At 40.1% G+C, this 25,177-nt stretch overlaps 1 protein-coding gene across 1 annotated transcript; it reads left to right on the top strand.

Annotated features, from left to right (window-relative positions):
- Positions 1 to 419: 419 nt before the first annotated feature.
- On the top strand, positions 420 to 17,063 carry LOC111568923 (transforming growth factor beta-3 proprotein-like). Its single transcript, XM_023270799.3, has 7 exons — positions 420 to 1,230; positions 7,333 to 7,496; positions 12,374 to 12,503; positions 12,723 to 12,830; positions 13,252 to 13,417; positions 13,775 to 13,928; positions 15,151 to 17,063. The coding sequence occupies exons 1-7, from the start codon at positions 885 to 887 to the stop codon at positions 15,307 to 15,309; spliced, it is 1,227 nt and encodes a 408-aa protein (XP_023126567.1). The 5' UTR covers positions 420 to 884; the 3' UTR covers positions 15,310 to 17,063.
- Positions 17,064 to 25,177: the final 8,114 nt, after the last annotated feature.

Below are 25,177 nucleotides of genomic sequence, written 5' to 3'. Positions count from 1 at the left end.
ACTGGAGGGTGTATTAACACACCTACAGCTGAGTCAGAAAACATCAACTGAGACCTCTGTAAGACCTAAAATAAAAATATTCCTTAATAAACACCACAAAGACCACAAAACCAAATCTGAACTCCACTTTAAAAAGGCCCCACCAAAGAAATAAACAAGAAAACAATAAAAAATGTCCAGCGTAATAAAAGAAAAACACCCATACTGTATGACTGACAGGGTCATAAAATGAAACAGCGAGCTTTTTCTTTCCCTTTTTTTTTTTTTTTTTTTTTAATAAACATGTTTATTATGTCAGAGTCGATGACTGGTGCGTCGTTGCGCACTGAGTCCTGTTATGATTCGGGCACTCCTGCGGTCCCTCCTCCATCAAACGTCAGAAAGGACTGGATATAAAACTCCTATGTGGCCATACCGACCGCTCAAAAGTCGCATATACCTCGATAACGTGACAGCCTGCGGTCTGCCTCCTCAGAGAGAATAAAGAGCCTCTAGATTTTAATGAGACAGAAAGGAGGAGAGATGCGCCAAGCCGTGGGAATGCTTTAAATCCGCTGGATTGCGCACAAGTATGCAAAAGAAAAGTCTGTTTGCTCCTACAGAGATATTTGTGCCGGATAAATTTCATATATGCAGGAAAGTTGTGGGACTTTGAGTTGACTTAATATCTAATGGGAGAACACAAAGTTGGATTCCTGCTGATAACTAAAGGGACCGTAACGAGAAAGCGAATTAAACGAGGAGTTGGTCATCATTAGTTGCCAAGGAAAGTTCAAAGAAACACCAGCGGGGTTTGTCAGTTTGATCTGAAGGCTGCTTTGACTCTGACCTTGGCAGTGAATCCGCTGTGAATCTGCGCATTTTTTAAAAATCCAAATGCAGACATGCATTTGGGTAAGGCTTTACTGTTTGTCCTCCTCCTCAACTGCGCAACTTTGAGCTCATCCCTGTCAACTTGTGCCACCGTGGATATCGACCATGTGAAAAGGAAGAGAGTCGAGGCGATACGAGGTCAGATCCTGAGCAAACTCCGGCTCACGAGTCCACCGCACTCCCTGGGACCCAGTAAGATTCCTTATCAGATCCAAGCGTTGTATAACAGCACCAAGGAGCTACTGGAGGAGCTGGGGAGGGACCGGCAGCAGAGTTGCGGTCAGGACAACACAGAGACAGAGTACTATGCCAAAGAGATATACAAATTCAACATGGTGTACGGACCCTCAGAGAGCAGTAAGTATTGCACTTTTTAAGCCCGCCAAGTTTATCTTTCTTTGTCGTTTCCGTGCCAGCAAACAAACGTGTCCATAGTGCGTAATTACGCATCAATTGTGCCTGAAGCATGTGTCGGTCAGGACGCATCATTCTCAAAACGAGTTATGCCATTGATGAACATCGGTGACATGTCTAGCTACTCTCAGTTTGATCTATTAAAAATCATAAAATTACATCTACTCCCCTTTGCATGTCAAATCCAGAGTCCTTGAAGATGCAAATATTTTTCATTTTTAGTATTTATTCAGACATAAGCTGTCCCCTACTTTACCTAATAAATCTTTTGTGAGTGTTTGTGCAGGAGTCTGGTTATATTAGTGTCACATAATCATCTCAAATGTACATACAGACACGAGTTAAACTAAAGTTTACGGTAAGCAACGTGTATCCAGTGTCAAACTCTGCATAAAAATCATTCTACACATCCAGTGTCAGATCAAATAAAGAATAAGGAGAACACATTTCTTTACAAAAGAGGTTTATCTTTCTAAATTCTATCTGATTTTAGAATGACAAATGTGTCGGAGCACTTTGGCTTTGGTCAAACTGAACAGTGACCTTACAGTGCACTTGGAGGATGCACTTTCTTTCTGTAGTGCTCGCCAACCTGTTTTAAGTCTGAACCTGTGTTCCAGGAAAGTCATTCTCCTCCTCCTACTCCTGACCCCACTCTTCTTCCTCATGTTTTTTTTTTCCTCTATGGATCATGTCCCTCTTCCCAGATGTTCCCATTTCCTTTCCAGTCAGGTCCAAATGAGAGGGACATCTGCACAGGCGGATGGGGATGCCTTTAGGAGAAGGAGTAGGAAAAGTTAACAGAGGTGGACAGGAAAAAGTAGATGATGGAAGGACCTCCCTATTTGCCTGGATAGAAGGAGTCCGTCTGTACAGACAGTGTAGAGTGGGAGTGGGGTCCCGTGAAGCCCTCGCATACACAGACACATTGTTTAGATGGAGCTTAAAGCGACCCCACTGCGTGTCTTGGCCACACGGGTGGCCCAGGAGAATGAGATCACTCAGTGCAGTTGCTAAATTGAGTGTGAAACTGAGCCTTAAACCTGAATGACTCCACTGTGTCATCATTTTACCACCAGAAAGTAACACCAGGTAACATTTCCCTGCTTGGTTTAACTTTATTTAGTTTGACATTTATGCCAAACTAATAAGTAAAACCGATTTAAAGACTCTTTTAACTAATTTCTTTATAGAATTAGCAGCAGGATTTGTGCGCTGGGAGCGACATGTGTCAGTACTTGGAGGAGACTCGAGCAGCATGTGGTCCGACTGAGTCCAGATCACTGAGGAAGCAGAATGGGATAAAATGCTGTGCGTGAGTGAGAGCCGGAGAGGGCCTCATGGTCTAGAGCAAAGCCAAGACCATTGCATCACAGTCCCTTTGAAATCAACAGGTGTTTCTCAAAAGACCCATTTTCCCTCAGCAATGTTCTGTTTCGAATCTCACTAAACGGTTTTGACACGGGCAGTAGGTGCTTTGAAATGCCGGATTCAGAACCACAGATGGGCTGAAGGTACAAAAATACGTGATAGATTTACACACATACTTTTTTTTCTCATAGAACCATTGTTTCCTTTCGTACAATCTCATATAATTAGCCAGAAAAATTAAATGGCAATGACAAATAGCAGTGTAAGAGCTGGACTGACACAGAAGCAGCCCCAGTCAGCACTACTATTACTTAGGTACTTAAAATGTCTAGTAGAACTTTCTTTTTGACTTTGTCAGGACTAAAACTGTGGTATTGGCATGGCAGAGGGTGTTTTAGTGCGTCCAGTGTGATCTCATACTTAGGAATATGCATGTTGTCAAAGCATGCTTACATTGAGCCTCCACACTGAAACCGGTTAATGTGATTTTCATATGCCAGAGCAGGCAAGATGACCGACTTTGTGATTCAAGGGGCTTCATTTTTATTCAAGTGAGGCAAGGAGAATTAGAATGCTGTCAGTTAAAGTGAAATAAACAGAGACACAATCTACCAGTAGATAAACACCATACTAAACTAAGGACACAATACACATCTTTGTTGATTTTTTACTATATAAACCTTATCATTTTTGTCCTGGTTGTTAGCACTGTCGTATTGCAGCTAGAAGATCCCCGGTTCGCGTCCCGGCCTTCCCAGGATCTTTCTACATGGAATTTGCATGTTCTCCCTATACCTGTGTGGGCTTTCTCCAGGTTCTCTGGCTTCCTCACACAGTCCAAAAACATGCTGAGGTGAATTGGTAACTCTAAATTGTCAGTAGGTGTGAATGTGAGTGTGATTGTCTGTATATGTAGCCCTGGTGTCCCCTGCCTTTGCCCTAAGTCAGCTGGGATGGGCTCCAGGCCCCCGCAAACCTAATGAGGACTAAATGGTGTACAGATAATGGATAGATGGATGCTTGTCCTTTTAACCTATGTCCATATGATGTCCTGGAAGACACATCCTGAGCAGAATAAGCAAACATGGCTGAACATTTCCACCTTAAGTTTACTGACGAGAGTCTCAGAAACACAGATTCAGATATTCGGGGTTCAACAAACATCAGGAACCAATCCTGTCAACTCTTTGTCATTATTCCTCTCCAGAATCAGTTCCTGGTTTGAACATGTTTGGCTGAGTTACTCCAGTATTACAATGTGCTCGAGCTGCAGCACAGTGGAGAAAGACGTGCACATCCTGGAGGAAGATAATGTATAGAGTTACACTTAAGCAATTTTAAAGCAAGAATGAATTATTTTCAAGGGGGAAAAAACAAACAAATCTGTAATTCTGAAACACAAAGATGAGTTTTTAGGGATTTGAACTTTTCCAGTCAAATGGACTCTTGGTGGAAATGGAAAGCTCAACTCTGCAGTGGCCCAATTTCACAATTTCCAATATCAGGTGTATTCTCACATTCACCTTTTATCTAATGGTACTTTCATTACAGCTGAAGCAATGGAAAGGACAAAAACGTCATCACATACTAATGTACCAATTTCATGTACCAATTCTGTCAAACTAATTTAAAGTCTCTGTACATTTTTTGCCCCAGAAATCAGTCAAATTTGTCCCAAGTCCTTCTAATTAAAGAACAAAATACACAATGTGATTCAGAACAACACATAGTACTATTTTCTGATCTGATGCCCCTACCAACAGGACATCATTTATAATCAAAAATATTACAAAACCCCATCGAAAAGTTGCATTTCTTTAACGAGGGGACAATGGTATGGTCAAGGTTTGGTTAGGTTCAGGCACAAATGAAGGGTTTGGAAACAAAGTGGTGTGACCCACTTTCTGGGTTCAAAGTTTTGTGTTTTCAAGAATGGTCTAACATTGGAAGCTCCACTGTAACGCTATATTTGCGTTGTGGGTTAGACTACTTTGCCACTAAAATCTATATCATTAAATATTACAGAAATGATATAAAATTCAGTTTGGATTTTTTGTGGGTTACACCACTCTGCTTCTAAACCCCTCGAATATAACTAAGTTAAGCTTAGGCAAAATTCATGGTTTTGGTTAAAATACAGGCAGTGAGGTTATGGAAGGACAAGGTTACCATCTGTTTGCTGCAAGCTGGAAACAATCATCTGCTGATTTGCAGAGTTAAATCCCCGAGTTAACTTGCAAAATGAAATGCAAATGGCCTACTGGAAAGCAGTGACAGTAAATGGGTGATGCTGAGTCCAGCTCTGTTAATATATCTATTAACTATCACCCCACATGTTCTGCCTCAGCAGACTTCCTGTTTTGCTTCTGCCTTAATTAATACTGTAGAGGGCTTTGTTGCTTAACCTTGATTATTCTTTAGAAGACACTTTCTTTCATTCATCAAAAATGTGTGCATGTATCCTAAGGCTTCTCTTTTTTAGGTGTTTCTCCTGGGAATCGATCTGTCATTTCACACACACATATGAGCGACTTCTCACTGTTCTCAGTAAACTATAGTGTATTTTATGAAATATCAAAGTAAATCCTTGAAAATCTGGTAAAAAAAAAAAAAAGGTAGGCTGTGAATGATGCCAGTGTCTAAAACCCACTACCACCTCCAGGTGTTGCCTCAGGACTAGAGAGCTGCTTTGACTCTGAACCAGTGACATCACTCTCCTTACCTCGGTTAATGTGGGCAAACATACATTTGCCCTTTGACGGGTTATGAAGGTAAACCGTTGATCTTTGGTGGATCTGAGGCAACTCTGCGAACCACCACAAGTCATAGACTGACGCAAATGAAGCAGAGAGCTGCTGGAAGACTTGCAAATATCGGAAAGATTTCCTTTTATAGCATGGTACGCATACAGAATCTGGCATATGTCAATGACTGAGGTTGGGCTGTGGAGAAGTCATCATGGTCAGAAGGAGTTCAGGTCCAAAAAGTTGTCAGTGGGACTGAGGATAGCAAGGGTTTTTGATACGCAGATACCACAGAGCTGAAGTCATGCTTAGCTCAATAATATTGCTCTTTCAATTACAACATTTTCACTTGCACCAAATATAGACAAAACGTGTTGGAGGAACGCAGAGGAATTTTGATAAGGCTGGCAACAACACTCATCATTCACTGTGGGCTGGTAAACTTTACACCAGCTACTCCAAGAGTCAGTAAGACTGAGAGCAAACTTTAGGTGTGAACAGGTTGACAAGTCTTCTAGTATATAGATATATTTAGATACGCACTGAACATTTCTATGAAAACAGGGTTCCATTTGTAATATGATAAACCTAAAAAGAAAGAGAAATACAGATTGCATTGCAGTCTAGAGTCTGATATAGTTACATTTGTTACACTATTGACTAAAGTTAAAATGATCATTTGACACACAGGTCAACTGATGGGACAAAATTTTGCTTTTCATTAAATTGCCTATTATAGGTATTATATATCTATGATAATCTCTCAGTTACAGTCATTTTCAAAGCATCCATCCATTAACTGCAGTGTTTATCCTGTAAATGGTAGAAAGGTGGCTTTCCAGCTGACCCTGAGGGTAAAGTACATCCTAGATTGGTTGCAAGTTTCAGTTTCAATTTCAATTTCAATTTCAATTTTATTTATATAGCGCCAATTACAGCCAAATTGTCTCGAGACGCTTTACAGAACCCATATGCCTGACCCCCAGAGCAAGCCAAAAGGCGACAGTGGCAAGGAAAACACCCTTTTAACAGGGAAAAAAACCTCGAGCAGAACCCGGCTCTAATGTGGGGGGACCCATCAGCCTGCTGGCCGGGCGGGTTGAGAGGGACAGAAGAAGTAGAGAGGTAGAGATAGAGGGATAGAGGTAGAGGGGTAGAGATAGAGAGGTGGGGGGGTGGGACACAAGGACCATAAAACACAGCCACACATCTTAGTCCATCACAGGACTAAGACAATGATTCACTAAAACCTACACTTTAGAACTTAGAATCAATTCAATCAATTCATCTACCTTGTATGTCTTTAGACTGTGGGAGGAAGTCACAGCACCTGGAGAAAACCCACATAAGTACAGTCAGAACATGCAACCTCAAAGCAGGTTCAGACCCTGAACTTTCTTGCTGTGAGGCGACAGTGTTAACTACCGCACTACTGTGTTGTTCCAATGGTTGTACTTTCCGAGTAAAAGTGTTAAAGTGTCTACAGGTTTTTGAGTGTTGTCAGCCAAAAACGACAGATTTTACTAAACATACTGGCCTTTGAGAAATTTGTACACATCCTAAAATAGGATTTTTCATTATTTTCTGAAATGTTAACAAACCAAACAAGCAGTCCATTAAGAGATGCTGGACTAATTGTTTGTGAAATTAAAATGAAGTTGCTGTACACGGCTCCTACAGAAACAGTAACAGTCATAGGACCTTTTCACAACACAAGTTTCCAAAAGTCTGAGAAGGCAGACTTAATTACAAAAGAGCTGACGTCTGATTCCATTCGTCTGCTTCATTTCAGGGTCCAGTTATTGTCTGTGTTGGCTCACTGTCATACCGACGGCTTAATGGGAAGCTCAAATCAAAGTGTCTGCTGTGAAAATGGAAACTCCTAAACCCTTTCTCTCACCAAACCTTCATTTCATTCTCTTTGCTCCAGACGATCTGGTTTACTGCCCAAAAGGAATCACCTCTAAGGTTTTCCGCTTCAACGTGTCGGCCATGGAAAGGAACTCCACCAACCTCTTCAGAGCAGAGTTTCGAGCTCTGAGGGTTCCAAACTCTACTGCCAAGAGGAACGAACAGCGGATTGAGCTCTACCAGGTGCGTAAAGGTACCGTTTCCTTGTCCTTCTACCCCTGAACAAAGGCAAAGCTCGAAGTCAAGGCAGCAAAAAGCAAAATGCTACTTTTCTTGGATCTTGGAAAAAATAGTACTACTACAATTGCGGTCTATCAAGGTCTCATCTCCAAAAACCGTTGTTTTCCACCACATTATTTCAGGCACTTATTGACACAAAGAGGCAATTACAACTTGAGCCAGACCATGTGGAAGGTTTGCAGAACCAGGATGAGGATACTGTTATTGCAGCACTAGTAACCGGCACCATCTAAATCATCTAATACAGTCCAAATTTGTGGTTATGTAGAGAAGAATTTTGGCCTTTTGGTCTTAAAAACAACATGCAAACTTTATTAAGCTTCAAAAAGGGGCTATGGTCTGCAGAGTATTAAAATTACGCTGTACACAAGCTGCAGTAAACATGAGCAACTCAATTATGATGTAAGGATCCAATACATAGAAAATATGTCAATGAAAATAAGAGAAATTCCGCAAACAATCTGGCTTTTTTAAAAAATCATTTATCATACAAAAACCCAAAGGACATTATCTTACAAACACAACTGACAATAGTAGCTATATTAACTGAGAAACCTGACCAATTAATTCGACATAATGTAATTTAATCAACACCAACATGTTTGCCAAATACACCACTAGGCCAAAATTCATAGAAGTTTGATTGGTTGGAAGCTAGTAAGTCTGCATTTGTAGAAGAGCTTAATCTTTAGGCCAGTATTGTGTAGAGCAGCAGCAAAAGGCAGGTGCTGTCATTCTACCAAAGCAAAACATTTTCAATGCCAAACAGATATACCTTTTTGTTTTTCGTCCAAACATTTACCACGTGTACCTGAGCATTGTTTTACTGTCGATCCTAGATACCCGGCAGACAAACATACACTTTGACTGTCTCTATAGTAGTCAAATACAAAGGTGTCTTGATCATTATATGTTGGAATAATGTGCCGCAATTTCAGGATAAGCAAATGACATGAATGAATGAGGAACCAGTCAAACAGTTGAGTTTACTTCAGCAAAAAAAAGTGTTTTCTGTAAGAATCTTAAAGTTACAAGAAAATTTTACTGTGGTTATTAAGTAAAGAGAAACTATCTAAAAATGTCCACCTGTGGCAGAGATAAGACACTTTAGCATCTTCATGTGGCAGACCTCAGTATTGCTGTTCTCTCTAAAAACTCTTCCCTTTCTCACTACTTGCTTAATATTGTTAGCAAAGCACACATTAGTACCTTCAATTCTGGTCTGCTGCTACCTCAGATTTGCACCATGAAAACATACTAAACTGACTTAGCCTGAAGTTATGGTGGGAAACTTTTCAGATGTAAAAAATTACCTTAGGGAAAGGAAGGCAAGGGAAGCTGTCTAACTTGGATTAGACTAACTGAAAAAAATATTAAGATAGACCTATTAAATAGACGACTTTAAAAGAGTGATGACCCAAACACACACAGAGGGGATGGCAGGTTAAGAAGGTGATTCATTTCAGTCATTTTGGTCTGTAAAAAGGGGAATAGCATCCACCTTCTAATCATCAACACCTGGAATCTACCTCCTCAGACACTCCCACTGAACACACAAAACAAAGACCAATATTGAACCTAAATCTGTGAAGGCTTGATTGCACTACATATTTTTGTCATGTGAAAGATTAAAATGGTTAATAATGGTAATGTAATGTGAAAGGGGTTAATACAGTTGCAGTTCTACACCGTCTTCACAGGAAATTTCTTTCCAACAGCAGCCAGGTGTTGGTGGCAAACAAGTTTCAATAGAACAACACCTACATGGTCAAAAAAAACCTTACATATAGACAAATACATCAATTAGTTAGCTAGTGGAGGAAGTAGAGCAGCAAGTAAGCTAAAGAGCCTGTGTAAGTGGAGAAAAAGTGCTAAATGAAGACAGAACTCAAGACATACATGCATCAGTTGAACGAAACATGTCTGCAGGTTAATGCACATGTATGTCGTCCTCTGCCAGATATAGGCCAAAATATAAAAATGGGGGGAGGGAACACATATTTACCAGCTTTGCACATGTTCTGATGTGTTTTTAGTAACTTTAGCTAATTGGTCTATTGTTGTAGTTTCATGTGGATGTAATGTGAGAGCTCTGTCCGTACATGATGTGTTGAAGAGGTCTAATAAGTTCAAAGATGTAAAACCACCTGTTGTGCTTCTATCGTACACCACAGGTGTACATGTGCTGTACAGGTGCTGGTGATGTTGGTCTCAAGGTCCATCAAGCCACCACTTTAGTCAACCCCTGCATTTCCTGTGGTGCCATCAGCATTGGGACATTTTTTGCTTTTACTGAACTCTCAAAGGGGCTGCACAGTGGCGTAGTGGTTAGCACTTTCGCCTTGCAGCAAGAAGATCCCTGGTTCGCGTCCCGGCTTTCCCGGGATCTTTCTGCATGGAGTTTGCATGTTCTCCCTGTGCATGCGTGGGGGTACTCCGGCTTCCTCCCACAGTCCAAAAATATGCTGAGGTTAATTGATTATTCTAAATTGCCCATAGGTGTGAATGTGAGAGTGCTTGTTTGTCTTTGTATGTGGCCCTGCGACAGACTGGCGACCTGTCTAGGGTGTCCCCTGCCTTCGCCCGAGTCAGCTGGGATAGGCTCCAGCTCCCCCCCGCGACCCTAGTGAGGATTAAGCGGTGTATAGATAATGGATGGATGGATGAACTCTCAAAGCTTCGGTGATCCTCTGATTTGCATAAGTAATAACTCCATTCATTTTAAATTAGCCTCAGTTCTGCCTTGTGCCTGTTAGCAAACATTAGCATGGTGGTGACTATGATAAACATTATAGATGCTCATGTTCAGCATGTTAGCATTGGCACTTTTAGCATGTTAGCACTCCATTTTCACGCCATGATGGAGAAACGTAAATTGTACTGGGAATGATTCCACTGTTTACAACTCAAGATGGCAGTGGCCAGTCTTCTTGTGCTGCTGCTTCTCATTCTTTACAGGGTGTACGAGCTGTTTTAATCAATAAGCATAAGCAAAATAAAATGGAAAGATGAGTACAGAAGCGCTGAGTGACATTTGTTTTACTGCAGAATTGGAAGTATGAGGGTTAACAGTACTGTGCTTGTTCACTATAGCATACTATTTAATACATTTCAGAGTATTGCCTTTGGCTGATGTGAGAAATCAACGTTTGCTTACTCTTGTCGACACTTAAAGACTTTCTAGAGCCAAGTTGGATAAATGAGCTTTCAGAAAAATGTAACTTTCCCAGCTGTAATCAAGACTTAGAGGCTGACATTAATGCAGTTCAAAAACGGGAAATTGATAATAACAAAAACATTGAAATATAAAGGTTATATACACTCACCGGCTTGTTAACACAATAGCTCATCAGCCAATTACATGGCCACAACTCAGTGCATTTGTAGACATGGTCAAGACAACTTGCTGAAGTTCAAAGTGAGCATCAGAATAGGGGAGAAAGGGGATTTAAGTGACTTTGAACATGGCATGGTTGTTGGTGCCAGACGGGCTGGTCTGAGTATTTCACAAACTGATGATCTACTGGGATTTTCATGCACAACCATCTCTAGGGTTTACAGAGAATGGTCCCAAAAAGAGAAAATATCCAGTGAGAGGCAGCTGTGTGGATCAAAATGCCTTGATGATGTGAGAGATCAGAGGAGAATGGACAGACTGGTTGGAGATGATAGAAAGGCAACAGGAACTCAAATAACCACTGGTTACAACCAAGGAATGCAGAATACCATCTCTGAACACACAACACATCCAGCCTTGAAGAAGATGGACTACAGCAGCAGGAGACCACACCTGGTGTCACTCCTATCAGCTAAGAACAGGAAACTGAGGCTACAATTCACACAGACTCACCACAACTGGACAATAGAAGATTGGGAAAGCATTGCCTGGTCTGATGAGTCTCCATTTCAGCTGCAACATTCAGATGGTCAGAATTTGGTGTAAACAACATGAAAGCATGGATCCATCCTGCCTTGTATCAACAGTTCAGGCTGCTGCTGGTGGTGTAGTGGTGTGGGGGATATTTTCTTGGCACATTTTGGGCCCCTTAGTACCAACTGATCATGGTTTAAACTCCACAGTCTACCTGAGTATTGTTGCTAACCATGTCCATCCCTTTATGACCACAGTGGATCATCTTCTGATGCTACTTCCAGCAGGATAATGCTCCATGTCACAAAGCTCAAATCATCTCAAACTGGTTTCTTGAACATGACAATGAGTTCTCTGGACTCCAACGGCCTCCACAGTCACCAGATCTCAATACAATAGAACCTTTAGGATGTGGTTGAACGGGAGATTGGCATCATGGATGCAGCTGACAAATCTGCAGCAACTGTGTGATGCTATCATGTCAATATGGACCAAAATCTCTGAGGAATGTCTCCAAAACCTTGTTGAAAGTATGACACCAAGAATTAAGGCAGTTCTGAAGGGAAAAGGGGGTCCAACCTTTGACTAGCAAGGTGTACCTAATAAAGTGGCCAGTGAGTGTATGGTATTTAGTTCAAAGCACTGCTGTGCCGAAATAAATGCTGATTCATAGTGTTTTTTCCATCTCCTTATTGGGTATATAATACAATTTAATTTAACTTTTCCTTTTTCTATGTGTTTGAATGGTCTAGACAATCGATATATTATCTTAGTTCAAAGCACGATTCTAAACTCTTGGGTAATCGGTAGAACAACAAGGCATGAGTTTGACAAATAACTTGTACCAGGGTTCTTGTCCGGTGGCTGCTCTGTTCTACTTAATCTTGTTCGACTTGTTTTAGCATTAAGAGCAAACTTTCATAGCAACCCTTTATTTTTTGCTTTGCAGATTGTCAGGCCAAATGAGCACATTAGGAAACAACGCTACATTGGAGCCAAGAATGTGCTGACCAAAGGTACTCCAGAATGGGTCTCCTTCGATGTGACTGAAACAGTGCGGGAGTGGCTGATGAACAGAGGTGAGGCTGAGGTCATCTCATTTCATAACAATCAGGAGTTGTTTCCCCAAGCTGTCATTAGGCCTAATGATAAAGGATGGTCATTTAGAATTAATGAGAGCTCATTTCCACAAGCTGTCATTAATCCAAATGATCTTTGAATTCACAAAGTTGCACTTCTATTACAAGTTGACACAAGAATTTTTGACAATCCTTCTTTCCGTAATTGTGTCCTATTAGGATCTAATCTGGGTTTGGAAATCAGTGTGCACTGTCCCTGCCACACCTTCAATCCAAACGGTGACATCATTGACAATGAAAACGAGGTGCTGGAGGTGAAGTTTAGAGGTGGGCTTCAACAACACTTTCACATAATTGATCAGAGCAGTTAGTTGTTTATAGATTTAATATTCATGAATGCCTTCTTGTCATCTTTACTATCATCTTACCATTCCCCCTTTTAGTTTAGATGGGTATAATTGTATCTCCATATGGTCCATGGCTGTTTAACCATATTAATAAAATATACTTTTATTCTGGTTTGTTGTCTGTTGTTTGTCTTACATATTGCAGTCAATAATATCACAGGATCTTTTATTCAACCTTTTTCTCCAACAGTGCTAAGAATATACTTGCAATGAAAGCACAAATATGAATATAAATGCTCAGTTTGGTAAACTGAATGCTTAAATGGATGGAAATTAAGACAGTTAAGTGCTGTAATAGTTAATAGTGGGTTAAAGTGCACCTTCATCGTGTCTATATTAAGGTGTTGATGGTGATGACGAGCACAGTCGCTTGGATCTGGATCACCTAAAGAAGAAGAAGGAACAGTATCTGCCTCATCTCATCCTCATGATGATCCCTCCCCATCGCCTGGACACTCAGTCCACCCGCCGACGCAAGAGAGCGCTGGATACAAACTACTGTTTCTCGTAAGGGATAGATTAATAAATAGCAGCTAGTACTTGTATATCTGTATACAGTATATGTGACCAATTACATGTTAAATGTTAAGAGACTATAAGTGAGGGGATTAGAAGCAGAGTGGCCTAACAAACAAAAAATCCCAACTAAGTTTTACATCATTTCTGTAGTATTTTATGGTCTAGATTTTAGTGGCAAAGTGGTCTAATGCACAACCAGAGTATAGCGTTACAGTGGTGCTTTGAATGTTAGACCATTCTTGAAAATACCCACAGAAAGCGGGTTAGACCACTTTGCTTCCAAATCCTTCAAGTATGCCATTACAAAAAATTTCAAACTAACTATGTTGTTCATCCTTTTCACAGAAACACAGAGGAGAGCTGCTGTGTTCGCCGGCTCCACATCGATTTCCGGCGTGATCTGGACTGGAAGTGGATCCATGAGCCCAGTGGTTACGACGCCAACTACTGCTCCGGGCCCTGCCCTTATCTGAGGAGCTCAGACACAACACACAGCTCGGTAAGAAGGAACTCACAGGAAGAGTTTGTGAGATGTTTTGCATAATGAAAATTAAAACAGAGCAAAAACATATTTTGCCATTTGCTTCTTGGGTAAATTGAAGGACCAAAATGTTGGACTTTGGCTTTGACGCCAGATCCACAGAACATGACATGTATAAAAGAATTAAACGGGGAAAACCAGATCTTGAATGGACTCAGAAATAGTTGGATTTAAACCAAATCCAAACCAAAACCCAGAGAAAGACCAGAAAAACACAGGTACTCTGCACACACTTGGGATGCACCACATGATTGGAGCTGAAAGTAAGCTCACTCTGATCCACTTAGGTAGAAGACAAAATAACACACAAGAGCCACATCCATCCATCCATCCATCCATCCATCCATCCATCCATCCATCGGCAGCAGGTTAAATAGGTCATTCCGCATGTCCTTCTCCTCAGCAACATTTTCCAGTTTTTCTTGTGGAATTTCAAGGCGTTCCTAGGCCAGATGAGATATGTAATCCCTCCAGCGAGTTCTGGGTCTATGCAGGGGTTTCCTCTTAGTTGGATGTGCCCAGAAAACCCCAAAAGGTGTCCAGGAGGCCTCCTAGTCAGATGGCTGGAATGAAGGCCGTCTAATAAATGAAGCGCTTCAACTTCCAGCTCAGTTTCCTCTTCACCACGATGGTCTGAGATATAGACAAGTACAATTACTGCGGATGCTGCACCAATCCGTCTGTCCATCGCACTGTCCATTTTCCACTCACTCATGAACAACAAGAGGAACAATATGTCTTTTCAGAAACGATGTCCCTGTTAGTCTGGATAATCCCCCACATCACTCAGAACAGGTTGTTTGGAATCATATTGTACTCCAGAAATAGTCCTTCTGATACTATTTATTGTGAGGTTTATTCCTGACCTTGCCAGTGAGGTCAAACTGTAACCTCTTTCAGTGTATTGTTCTGGTTACTCAGCCCACACTTGAACTACTTGCTGACATTACCAATGTAAGCGTCACAGGCAGTTGTGTCCAGCAAACACTTGGACAAGCAGACAGCATTTTGTAGACCTTAATCTTCCAGCATTTACTGTCACGGAGTGTAGCAATTACACTGATTTATGCTAGCCAGCAAATTACAAAGATATCATCTGTCATCAGGCACCCATCATACAGCTGACAGCACAACTGTGATTTAAAGTGAGTTTTAACCTCTCCTGTGTGTTTTTCAACAGCTGCTGAGCCTGTACAACACTCTGAATCCAGAGGCATCTGCCTCCCCCTGCTGTGTCCCACAAGACCTGGAACCTCTCACTATACTCTACTACTCTGGACGAACCCCCAAAGTGGAGCAGCTCTCCAACATGATTGTCAAGTCTTGCAAGTGTAGCTGAGAGGACATGAAGGTGAGGTAGAATGGCAGGATTTTACTAGGTACAGACCAAACCCATGCTCTATGACTTTTGGACTTGTAGCTGTGACAAATACTTAAACTGACCCTGTGGCCTCATGGCTTAGATCTGAACACCACTCTGGAGGTAACACATTTTTAAGGATTGCAGATTTGCTCAAAAACTTTTTTTGCTCTTGTTTTGTACTTTTCCTCCAACCCAGTCGGTTCTGGATGACTTGTAGTTTAAATTTGACTTGCAAACCAAACCTCACCCAAACCAAACTTAGCTGTCCAATCAAGGAATGATCTTGAAATAGTTCCATCTGTGTTTGTGAAGGTGGACAACATAATCCTACAGCTAGATTACAGAGAACAGCTATCTGTGACAAAAGAAAAAAACAACCTGGAGCTGCTTCATTTACAACGGCTGTAAATACTTATTTTGTGGTTTATTTCTGCAAATAGTCTCTACGTTTTCAGTAGTGTAGCTGTCTTGTTTCTAGTCTTGGTATTATTTTGTTAATCTTCACAAATATAGATGGATCTTTCCTGAATGGTCAAAGAGTCCCTTCAGGCTGGATTTTTCCTTGAACTTGCCTTAAGTTCCCTTTGCTTCAAACAGTGGGCATTATCTTCAAACACAAAAGGAGAAAGGACAGACTTGCTGCTGTATCCAAAGCCATAGCTGTGGTCAGGGAAAAGGAGAGCTGAGAGAGAATGCCTGTTGGATTTGCAATGGAAAGTCAATGAACAAAGAAGTTGAGCCAAGCTTTTCTTTTTTTGGCCAACCAGCAGCAATGGCCTTTTTTTTTGGTGCATCTATTAGAACGGATGGAAGAAGAAGAAGAAGAGGGGACCTGTGTGGAAGGGAAGAACTGTGATGGAAACTAGCCATGAGTACACTGCCATTCACTGGAAGTTTTCATCCATAACAGGTTCAAATTATTTTTGGTACATCAAAGAATATACTGGAAAAGAACAAGTCTTACGTAACAGGTTTTTATGAGATTTCTTTTACATTAACAGCAGATTTAGTCTGTTATGCAACTTGTCATATAGTGATTGTTTCACTAACTGGGATGAAAATCGACATGTATGTCCATTCTCTGTGATGGAAACAATTTTATATTAAACTATGGGTACTGCTACGTTTCCTTGTGACTTAGAGAAAATACGTTTGTTTTCATTTTTTTGTCCATGTACAAATTAGTTTAACCTGTTGTATGTGATCCAGAATATGTCTGACAAAAAGTCTTGTGTATTAAAAAGTGACAAACCCCAGAATGTTAAATCAGAGCACTTTTCTCCAGCAATAACAGGAAATGTAATTTAAAATGTTTGCCTGCTTTTTAATTACACTACTCTCCTATCAAATCACCTGTCGTCCGTCAGTCCAGCCAGCTGACAAGGAGTCACGTGTGCAGTCGGGGCTCCGGTGTTCCCAAAAAACACTGCAGTCTTTCATTCCCTCTGCTCTGTCTCTGTTTGTTTTGGTGCTCTTTTACAGTGCGAAGCCCTAATGGAACAAAAAAATGAAGAAGGAGGGGGAAAAAGTCATAACATGACAGTGGCTGGATGTACAGTTAGACCTCATTTTCTCCGAGTCAGGAGACCGATTCTGAATCCCTGTACTGTTTGACGTTCGCCCAGTCAAGAGTCATCTAGCATTCGGATGACATTTACTGTAGATGATATTTTTTTGTCAGTAATACTGTTTGACTGACTTGATTGTTATTAAAAAAGACAACATGCAAAGCTGTATGAGCCCTTTTTAAGCCACAGGAATCCCTCCTTGCACTCGCGAAACAATCAAACGTATCGGATCTGTGAAAACATTTAACTCCAAATTAGGAAATGATGAATTTATCCGCTGGTCTTAACCGCCATATTGAAATGCCATTTAAAATGCAGTTTTCTCATAATGTTTTAGTTCCACACAAACATAATTTTTCTTACTTGAATCTCACCAGCCCCACCTGTTTCCTGCAGGCCTTTTTTTTCTAACAGAGTAATAAATTCAAGTACTCTTTCTCAGGGACTGTTGCTTAACAGCTTTCCCAGGCAAAGAGCAATTACTCTTATTTTCAGAGCATATTAATGTGCAGTCATCATTTTCTTATTTTTCACAAAATGCTTAGTATAAATCAAACAGAAGATCCCCAGAGATGTATTTTACAGTTGGTACTACCCTCTAGGTATTTATTGTCCTTGCTTTGTCTTTTTAGCTTTTAAATTCATCAAAACAACCACATCACTGGAACCTCTGAGCTGCTTGGAGAGAGCTGCAGCGCATCTGGGCCAATATAAGTGTAATAATAGCTTATTAATGTCCACACTTCATAAATATCTTACTAATATTCAAACTGCAAACTAGACTTTGAAAATGCCCCAAACTAATTATCTATCAAAATAGAAGGCGATTAATGTAATAGTTGACAAAGAAATGATTGAAATTAAATCAGAATTGTCAGTGTTGACCAATTATCCGACCCAATATTTTGCATTTTTCTGCTTTTTGGTACGGTTTTAATCAAATTCCTGTTTTTTGAAAAGATATGCACTTCCTAGTTTTGTCCACCACCCAAAAATATTCAGTTTACTGTCATAGAGAAGGAAAGAAACCAGAAAATATTCACATTTAAGAAGCTGGAATCACAGAACTTAGACTCTAAAAATACTCCAAAGCAATAATCTATCAAAACAGAAGGCAATTAATGTAATAGTTGACAAAGAAGTGATCAAAATTATAGAAAAATTGTCAGAGTTGACCAATTATGTGATCCGATATTCTGCATTTTTCCACTTATTTGTATTGTTTTAATCAAATTCCTGTTTTTTGTTTAGTTTTTTTTTTTTTTTTTTTAAGACTTGCACTTCCTAGTTTTGTCCATAACCCACAAATATTCAGTTTACTGTCATAGAGGAAGAAAGAAACCAGAAGATGTTCACATTTAAGAAGTTTCCATCACAGAATTTAGACTTTAAAAATGCCCCAAACTAATTATCTATCAAAATAGAAGGCGATTAATGTAATAGTTGACAAAGAAATGATTGAAATTAAATCAGAATTGTCAGTGTTGACCAATTATCCGACCCAATATTTTGCATTTTTCTGCTTTTTGGTACAGTTTTAATGAAATTCCTGTTTTTTTAAAAAGATATGCACTTCCTAGTTTTGTCCACCACCCAAAAATATTCAGTTTACTGTCATAGAGAAGGAAAGAGACCAGAAAATATTCACATTTAAGAAGCTGGAATCACAGAACTTAGACTCTAAAAATAATAAGAAGGCAATTAATGTAATAGTTGACAAAGAAGTGATCAAAATTATAGAAAAATTGTCAGAGTTGACCAATTATGTGATCCAATATTCTGCATTTTTCCACTTATTTGTATTGTTTTAATCAAATTCCTGTTTTTTGTTTAGTTTTTTTTTTTTTTTAAGACTTGCACTTCCTAGTTTTGTCCACAACCCACAAATATTCAGTTTACTGTCATAGAGGAAGAAAGAAACCAGAAGATGTTCACATTTAAGAAGTTTCAATCACAGAATTTAGACTTTAAAAATGCCCCAAACCAATTATCTATCAAAATGGAAGGCAATTAATGTAATAGTTGACAAAGAAATTATTCAAATGACATCAAAATTGTCAGTGTTGACCAATTATCCGATCTGATATTCTGCATTTTCCACTTATTGGTATTGTTTTAATCAAATTCCTGCTTTTTTTTTTTTTCCTTTTTTAAAGACTTGCACTTACTAGTTCTGTCCACAACCCAAAAAGATTACGAAGTCAACCAGTTATCAGAAGCAATATTCTGCATTTTCCCATTTGGTATAAATGGAGAAAAATTATTTAAAAGAACTTGTACAAGAAAACAGTCCAGTGTTGACTGAGTCATCTACAATATAAAAATTACATCAAACTGGAAGGGGCCTGTTTAAAAATTGTGAAATTAATGAACTTTAATGATTGTACTCACATTTTTAATTGGAAAACGTAGGATAGAGAAGAAAAGCAGCCTGATCCTGCCTAACGCTGACCCTAAACTTGCTCTAACTGACGGCTTATTCCTGTTTTACAGATGTCTAACCATTAATAATCACCTTTATTAAAAGTGGCTCAATCGATGGTGGTTACATAAATGTTTGTCATTTTCATTAACGGACTGCAATTAGTTGCACAGATTTGGGGTTGGATGTTGGGTTGAGCTAATACGGACTGACAAGTAGCCAGAGAGAATTCCCTTTCTCTGCGTGCCCATTATTGTTCCCTGTCAGAACCAATCAGAGATGAACCATGATGGAGAGACAAAGACCAGAGGGCATGACGAGGACTAAAAACAGGGGGTCAGGGGCTTTAATGGCTTTGCAGACAGCCCTGTACCAACAAACACACATTACTGGCACTGAGCAGCCGTGCAGCCATGCATGATTGACTTCTAACCTTCAGCAGAGGACCAGCAGAAGTCAGTAATACCAACATCTCGCGAGTGCAGTCCGTTTCCCCCCGCCTTTTATTTCTTCTAGCCAGAAAATGCAACTGAGTCACTGTTAAGCGACTTCCAGTAAGGGTCGCATAATACTCTGATTCTGACACTTCCTGGGTATCTTTTCCCTCATCGTGGTAATGCAGAAGGTTGGCCTGGGTGTCTCTGTTCATGCTAGGAGTCATTTGGATCCACTAAGAGGCGAGCTACATCAGATAATAAAACGCTCACAGTGAGAGAAATGCACTGAAACCCATGGGCTCATCAGATGTGAAGGATTGGGTTGTCTTAATATTATTCGGTATCAAGTATTCGAGCAGCAACATTCGAGTAGCAACAACAAACATGAGTCACCGATGAATCATTCATAAGCTTCACTATCCAAATGGATCCGAGCAGGAAATCCAAGCTCCTCTGGCCTCTCTTCGTTAATTGGGTACATCTTTTAAAAATCATTGAGTAAAGCAAGGCCAAGAACTCTCATTGTTTTTAAGTTTGAAGACGCTGATAAGAAATTTTTGCTCCTTTAAAATGCGAGTCGACCACCTCAACCCCAAACCTGCCGTAAACCTATTTGCAGCTCCCGGGCTACTGGATGAGCGAGCCTTAATCTGATTTGAGTTCAGGGTCCTCTTTTTTTTCTGGGTTGAAGTCTGACTTTCTCAGAACTTGTGCACGTCCAAGACTTACCAATGATGAATTGCATGACACATAAATGCACAGAGGTTTGGAAAACTCTGTCTGCTGCTATTCCCTGAGCAGATTAACAGATGTGGAGGGAGAAGAAGAAAAAAAAAACCAGAGGGGTGGGGGGAAGTGAGAGACAGAGACACAGAGGGAAAGTGTGTGTGTGTGTGTGTGTGTGTGTGTGTGTGTGTGTGTGTGTGTGTGTGTGTGTGTGTGTGTGTGTGTGTGTGTGTGTGTGTGTGTGTGTGAGTCTCCTCAAAAGGACTGTTGCTGCAATAAAATCATCAGGTCACATCAGACCAGTTCTCAGGCCCCAGGGTGGAAAGAGTTGTGTAATTCAGCAATGGGAAGAGCACACAGACACACACATTCACACACACACGCACACACACACACACACACACACACACAAGACAAGCCGGCAGCCATAGTTAGTGGAAAAGAGTGAAGGGGTGAACAAATATGTAAACACATATCAACTTCATAGACCTTTAGAGCTAAACAAAATGAATGGGAGGTCTGGATCAAACTACAGCATTATATTACAGCCGAGTGTGTGTTTCCGTGACAGTATTCCAATAATAGAGGAGATGGTGTGTGTGCAAGAGAAGGGAGAGAGAGAGGAGGGAAAACAGAGACTATGAGAGAAAGGGTGAGATTATAATTTGCACTGCCTGCCTTTAAAATCAGGATACAGCATTATGCAAAATGTATCACTGGGAAGACAGAGAAGTTAGTAAGTCTTTGTTGCATAAAAAAGACTGCTGGTTTAGAGATAGCATGATGTAAAAAGAAAGAAAAAAGAGATGCCAAAAAGACAAAGCCCTGGCCCTAAAAGTGCGAATATTTGAAAGGTCAAAAATACATCCTCTATAAATTAAAAGGAATACAGCCCATTCAGCAGATTCAGCACATGCAGGCTGCAATCAGATCGACAGCAGCTCCGCAAGAAAAGAAATACAGCCCTCTCATTTTTCTGAATGAAGACCTTGGAGCGAGCGGCACACCCCGTGATCATCCCGATCACAGATAAAAATAGTTGCCTTGATAACTTTCCAGAGTTGTAAAAACCCTGTCTCTGAGTAGCACAAACTACTGTGCAGTGTTTTGGTGTCTGATAAGCCTTTAAAGCCAATAATCTGCTACTTCAACTGGACTTTTTCATCATCTCATCCAGTAGTCTGTTGTACAATTCTGTGGCGCTGCCATGAAAATTCTACATTCATTGATGAATGTATTAGTTTTCACCGAAAAAGCACTACTGTTCACAATGATTTGAATATAAGATTTAAAGTCTGCAAGATCTTGTCTTATGAACACATTATTTTCTGTTCGCTACTGCATTTAATAGCAATACAATTATTTTTGGTAGGGACAGAATGTTCACATTCTCAAAATATAGCTACTTACACTGTTTAATTCATGACTATTTGCAAAAATCAGCTGTTTCATAAGTCTAATTTCAATGGTTTACTGTTCGTTTCTTTAACAAAAACAAGATCTTTGGTGGTACTAGCAAATGACAGCAAGCTGGCACAAATAACAAGAAAAGCACTCAGAGAGCGCAGTACTCCGCTAAGACTGCTCAGTCATATGATTTCTCATGGATAAGTCCCGATAAGTCCGCAACGGTGGATTTATAGTAGGATCGCAACTATGTAATCATCACATGCAGCTGACATAGTGTTCACTCATTGTCATAGTTAGTCACACAGTGCCGCTATCTTGCAATGATACAGAAATCTTTAACAAATCCGTGGATCCAGACTATAAGCTGCATCACTGCAAAAATCTAATTACTTGGTCCTTGTGTCATTTCTTACCTTCCCTGAAAATTTCATCCAAGTCTGTTAATCCATTTTTGAGTAATGTTGCTAACGGACAAACTGACGGACAGACGTACGCCGGTCGTCACTTCACCATGTTCCTTGGTGGAGTAATTACTTGTGAGTTAATCACTGATGCTAAAGTACACCTTTAAAGGGAAATATTGAGGCTACTAGTGATTAATTAATTTATTACTGTCATATGTTTTTATACTATGAGCTCAGATTGCTTATTTATACCTTAAAAGTGAAATCTGCAACATTTTGAAAATAAAAATAGCATTAAAAGAGCAGAAAACAACTATTTGCCAGGTAAAATACAGTAATGACATCCTTAGCACAGAATAAAGTCACACTCCTTCCGTGTGTGTTGTAATCCAAGCTTTTCTGTTCGATATACAACAGGTACAGCTGTGTGCGTAGTAGTGCATGTGAGTCCCTCCCTTTGAAATAGTTGGTCTTCTTCGTGCTTAAAAATAGACCAAGGATGACCTTAAACACTGCACTGCATAAGCAAAGATGCAGTCCAGCACTCGCCTTATGTCCTACAATCGGAAATACTTTAAATAGTAAAGCATTTTATTTGTTATTTACCTACATATAATTTCAGCTCATCGTGAGAGTCTCTACTGCTGTTTTAAGGATCTCCTCTTTGTTTCCTTTACAAGGTTCATTGGACTGAGGTGACTGATGGACAGACCTTCTGATCTTCACCTAAGATTTCACCCAAATCCCATTGTCCATTTCTGAGTAATGTTGCTAACAAACAGACGGACAAACAGACGGACAAACGTATGCCGATTGTCACATAACTCCGCCGCGTTCCTTGGTCAATACAAGTTCATCAGATGAGCGACTCTGTTAGCACCGCTGCAGCTGTTAAACTACAAACTGAAGCAATTAATTTCAGCTGATCTAACCATTCTCGTTTTTCAGTGTTCTCATTAGCTCTCCAACTCAAAGACTCCAAACAGTCCAAACACAATGAGGTGTCTGTGTGCACTAGTCAGACTCACATACAAATATAAATACACAGAAAGGAACCTGATTTCTAAATATTATTCCTAAGGCTGATTAAAACCCCTTCTATGAAAATACACCAAATCCTATAGCCATCCAATCTGAGAAAGTTGAACTGGTGCCACTGGTCTCAAAAGTACCTTAAACAGACGCCCCAAGCAACACAGCTCCCCTGTTTCTAGTCCCAGTACCACATAGGGATATGGCCTGCAGCTGAAGATTTTAGCCAACTACTATTTGAAAACTGTTTTTATTAAAGACTGACATGCCCACTAGGTGAACACATAAACAGTTTTTATTTCATAATTCTTTTCCAAATACAGGCTTATTTAATTTATGTTTCTTGTGTTCAGGAAGGCGTTCTTCTCTGGTTTCTGTAATTGTCACTTGTGGCCTAACGGTTTCTCCTAAAAATACATGGTAACTTCAAATCAAAAATAGATTGAAAGCATATTTCATTGATATCATATTAAAGCACAACACTTGGTTACGGTAAGTGAGAGATTGTGATCTTGGTTAAATACTTGGGTTACAAAAAGTCAAGACTTGGAAGCATGAGACGGGGTGTGTTTACTATACTTAAATATTTCAATGAAAACACTGCATCTTTTCCGAGCTGCATGCAGAGTTTTGTTGCCAATCGCATGTGAATTGTATTAGTGCTGCATTTCATATGTTTTTTAGTATATAATGCAATTACTGGGTGTCCCTGCTCAGCTACAGTTTTACATTATCACTCCAAGCTCGATCACTTATGACGTTATATCAAAACATTTAACAGCTTTCAATTTTCTAATCATTTTGAAGGGATTCAGTAAGAACGTCGGTACACAGTAACACTGAATCACATACACAAACAGTCAAACTGTGCAACATCTTGACAGTAAAACGATAAAAAGGACTCCTTTGTTTCGGGATTCTGTGTAATGCTGCCAGCAGCCGGGTTTAGGTTCCCTATAGCTCATTTATTTTGTCTCTCTGTAGCTGTAAACACCTTCTCCGTTTACATCAAGTTATAGAGCCCCATGCTTTACCCACTACTTTATAAACTCTCTGAGAAACATGAGGACTGAGAATAAAGCAGGACATCTGTGTGGCATTTAAAGCATCCCTCACTGCATGTGTGTTCAGCTGGGCGGCGTGTTTCTGCACACACATATGGCAGAAGAGAATCTTAAAACACGTGGACACTGGAGCAGTAATACTCATTAGATTACCCTCTTGGTAATGGTTACACCAGCCTTCTCCCCCATACTCATCCCAGAAGTGCAAACCAGATTGATGAGAGCAGTCACGTCTTTAACAGCCTCCTGTACAGCTGCGTTCATTCTAACAGGTAATGGAGACAGCGTCAGCGGGGCGCTTTCTCCTGCACAAGCTCAAAAATGAGGACTTAAGTAGTTGTGCCGTGTTTATTATCTTTCTGCCGGTCTGGGCATACTGCATGTTCTCACAGTTACCGAGGCTCAAACTGGTGAAAACAAAGATGCAGAGGTCTCCTCGCAAAGAGGAAATTTATGCCACTTGGACAAAGGCTAAGTAACACAAAGCTTGAAGTCACAAAGTCAATGAGCTGCAAGAGGCCCCGGCAGCTGGAAGAAATGCTGAAAATAAAAAGGCCTCATTTTCAGCGCACAGCTTAAAAAAAAAAAAAAAAAAAAAAGGAAATATTTCGAACTCAGGCAAAGTACTGTTTGTAGTTAGAGGCCATTAAACCGGATTATACCTAATGTTGGTCCGTAGAAATGAAAATCTGCAGGTGTTTCATATATGGCAGAGTTTCAAATGGAACTAAACAAACAAAAACCAGGTATTTAAATAAATCTTTAAACGTGTCTGCAGCAG

Source organism: Amphiprion ocellaris, chromosome 12, assembly GCF_022539595.1.
Source record: "Amphiprion ocellaris isolate individual 3 ecotype Okinawa chromosome 12, ASM2253959v1, whole genome shotgun sequence".
In the NCBI taxonomy this organism is placed as follows: Eukaryota; Metazoa; Chordata; class Actinopteri; family Pomacentridae; genus Amphiprion; species Amphiprion ocellaris.
This window is presented reverse-complemented; position numbering and strand designations above follow the sequence as displayed.

What these genes read in the sequence shown, in the direction of transcription:
- LOC111568923 (XM_023270799.3), top strand. Translation starts at nt 885, where the DNA reads ATGCATTTGGGTAAGGCTTTACTGTTTGTCCTCCTCCTCAACTGCGCA. An exon ending in AGCGGATTGAGCTCTACCAG is followed by an intron (nt 7,497 to 12,373) that starts GTGCGTAAAGGT and finishes TTTGCTTTGCAG; the next exon opens with ATTGTCAGGCCAAATGAGCA. An exon ending in CAGACACAACACACAGCTCG is followed by an intron (nt 13,929 to 15,150) that starts GTAAGAAGGAAC and finishes GTTTTTCAACAG; the next exon opens with CTGCTGAGCCTGTACAACAC.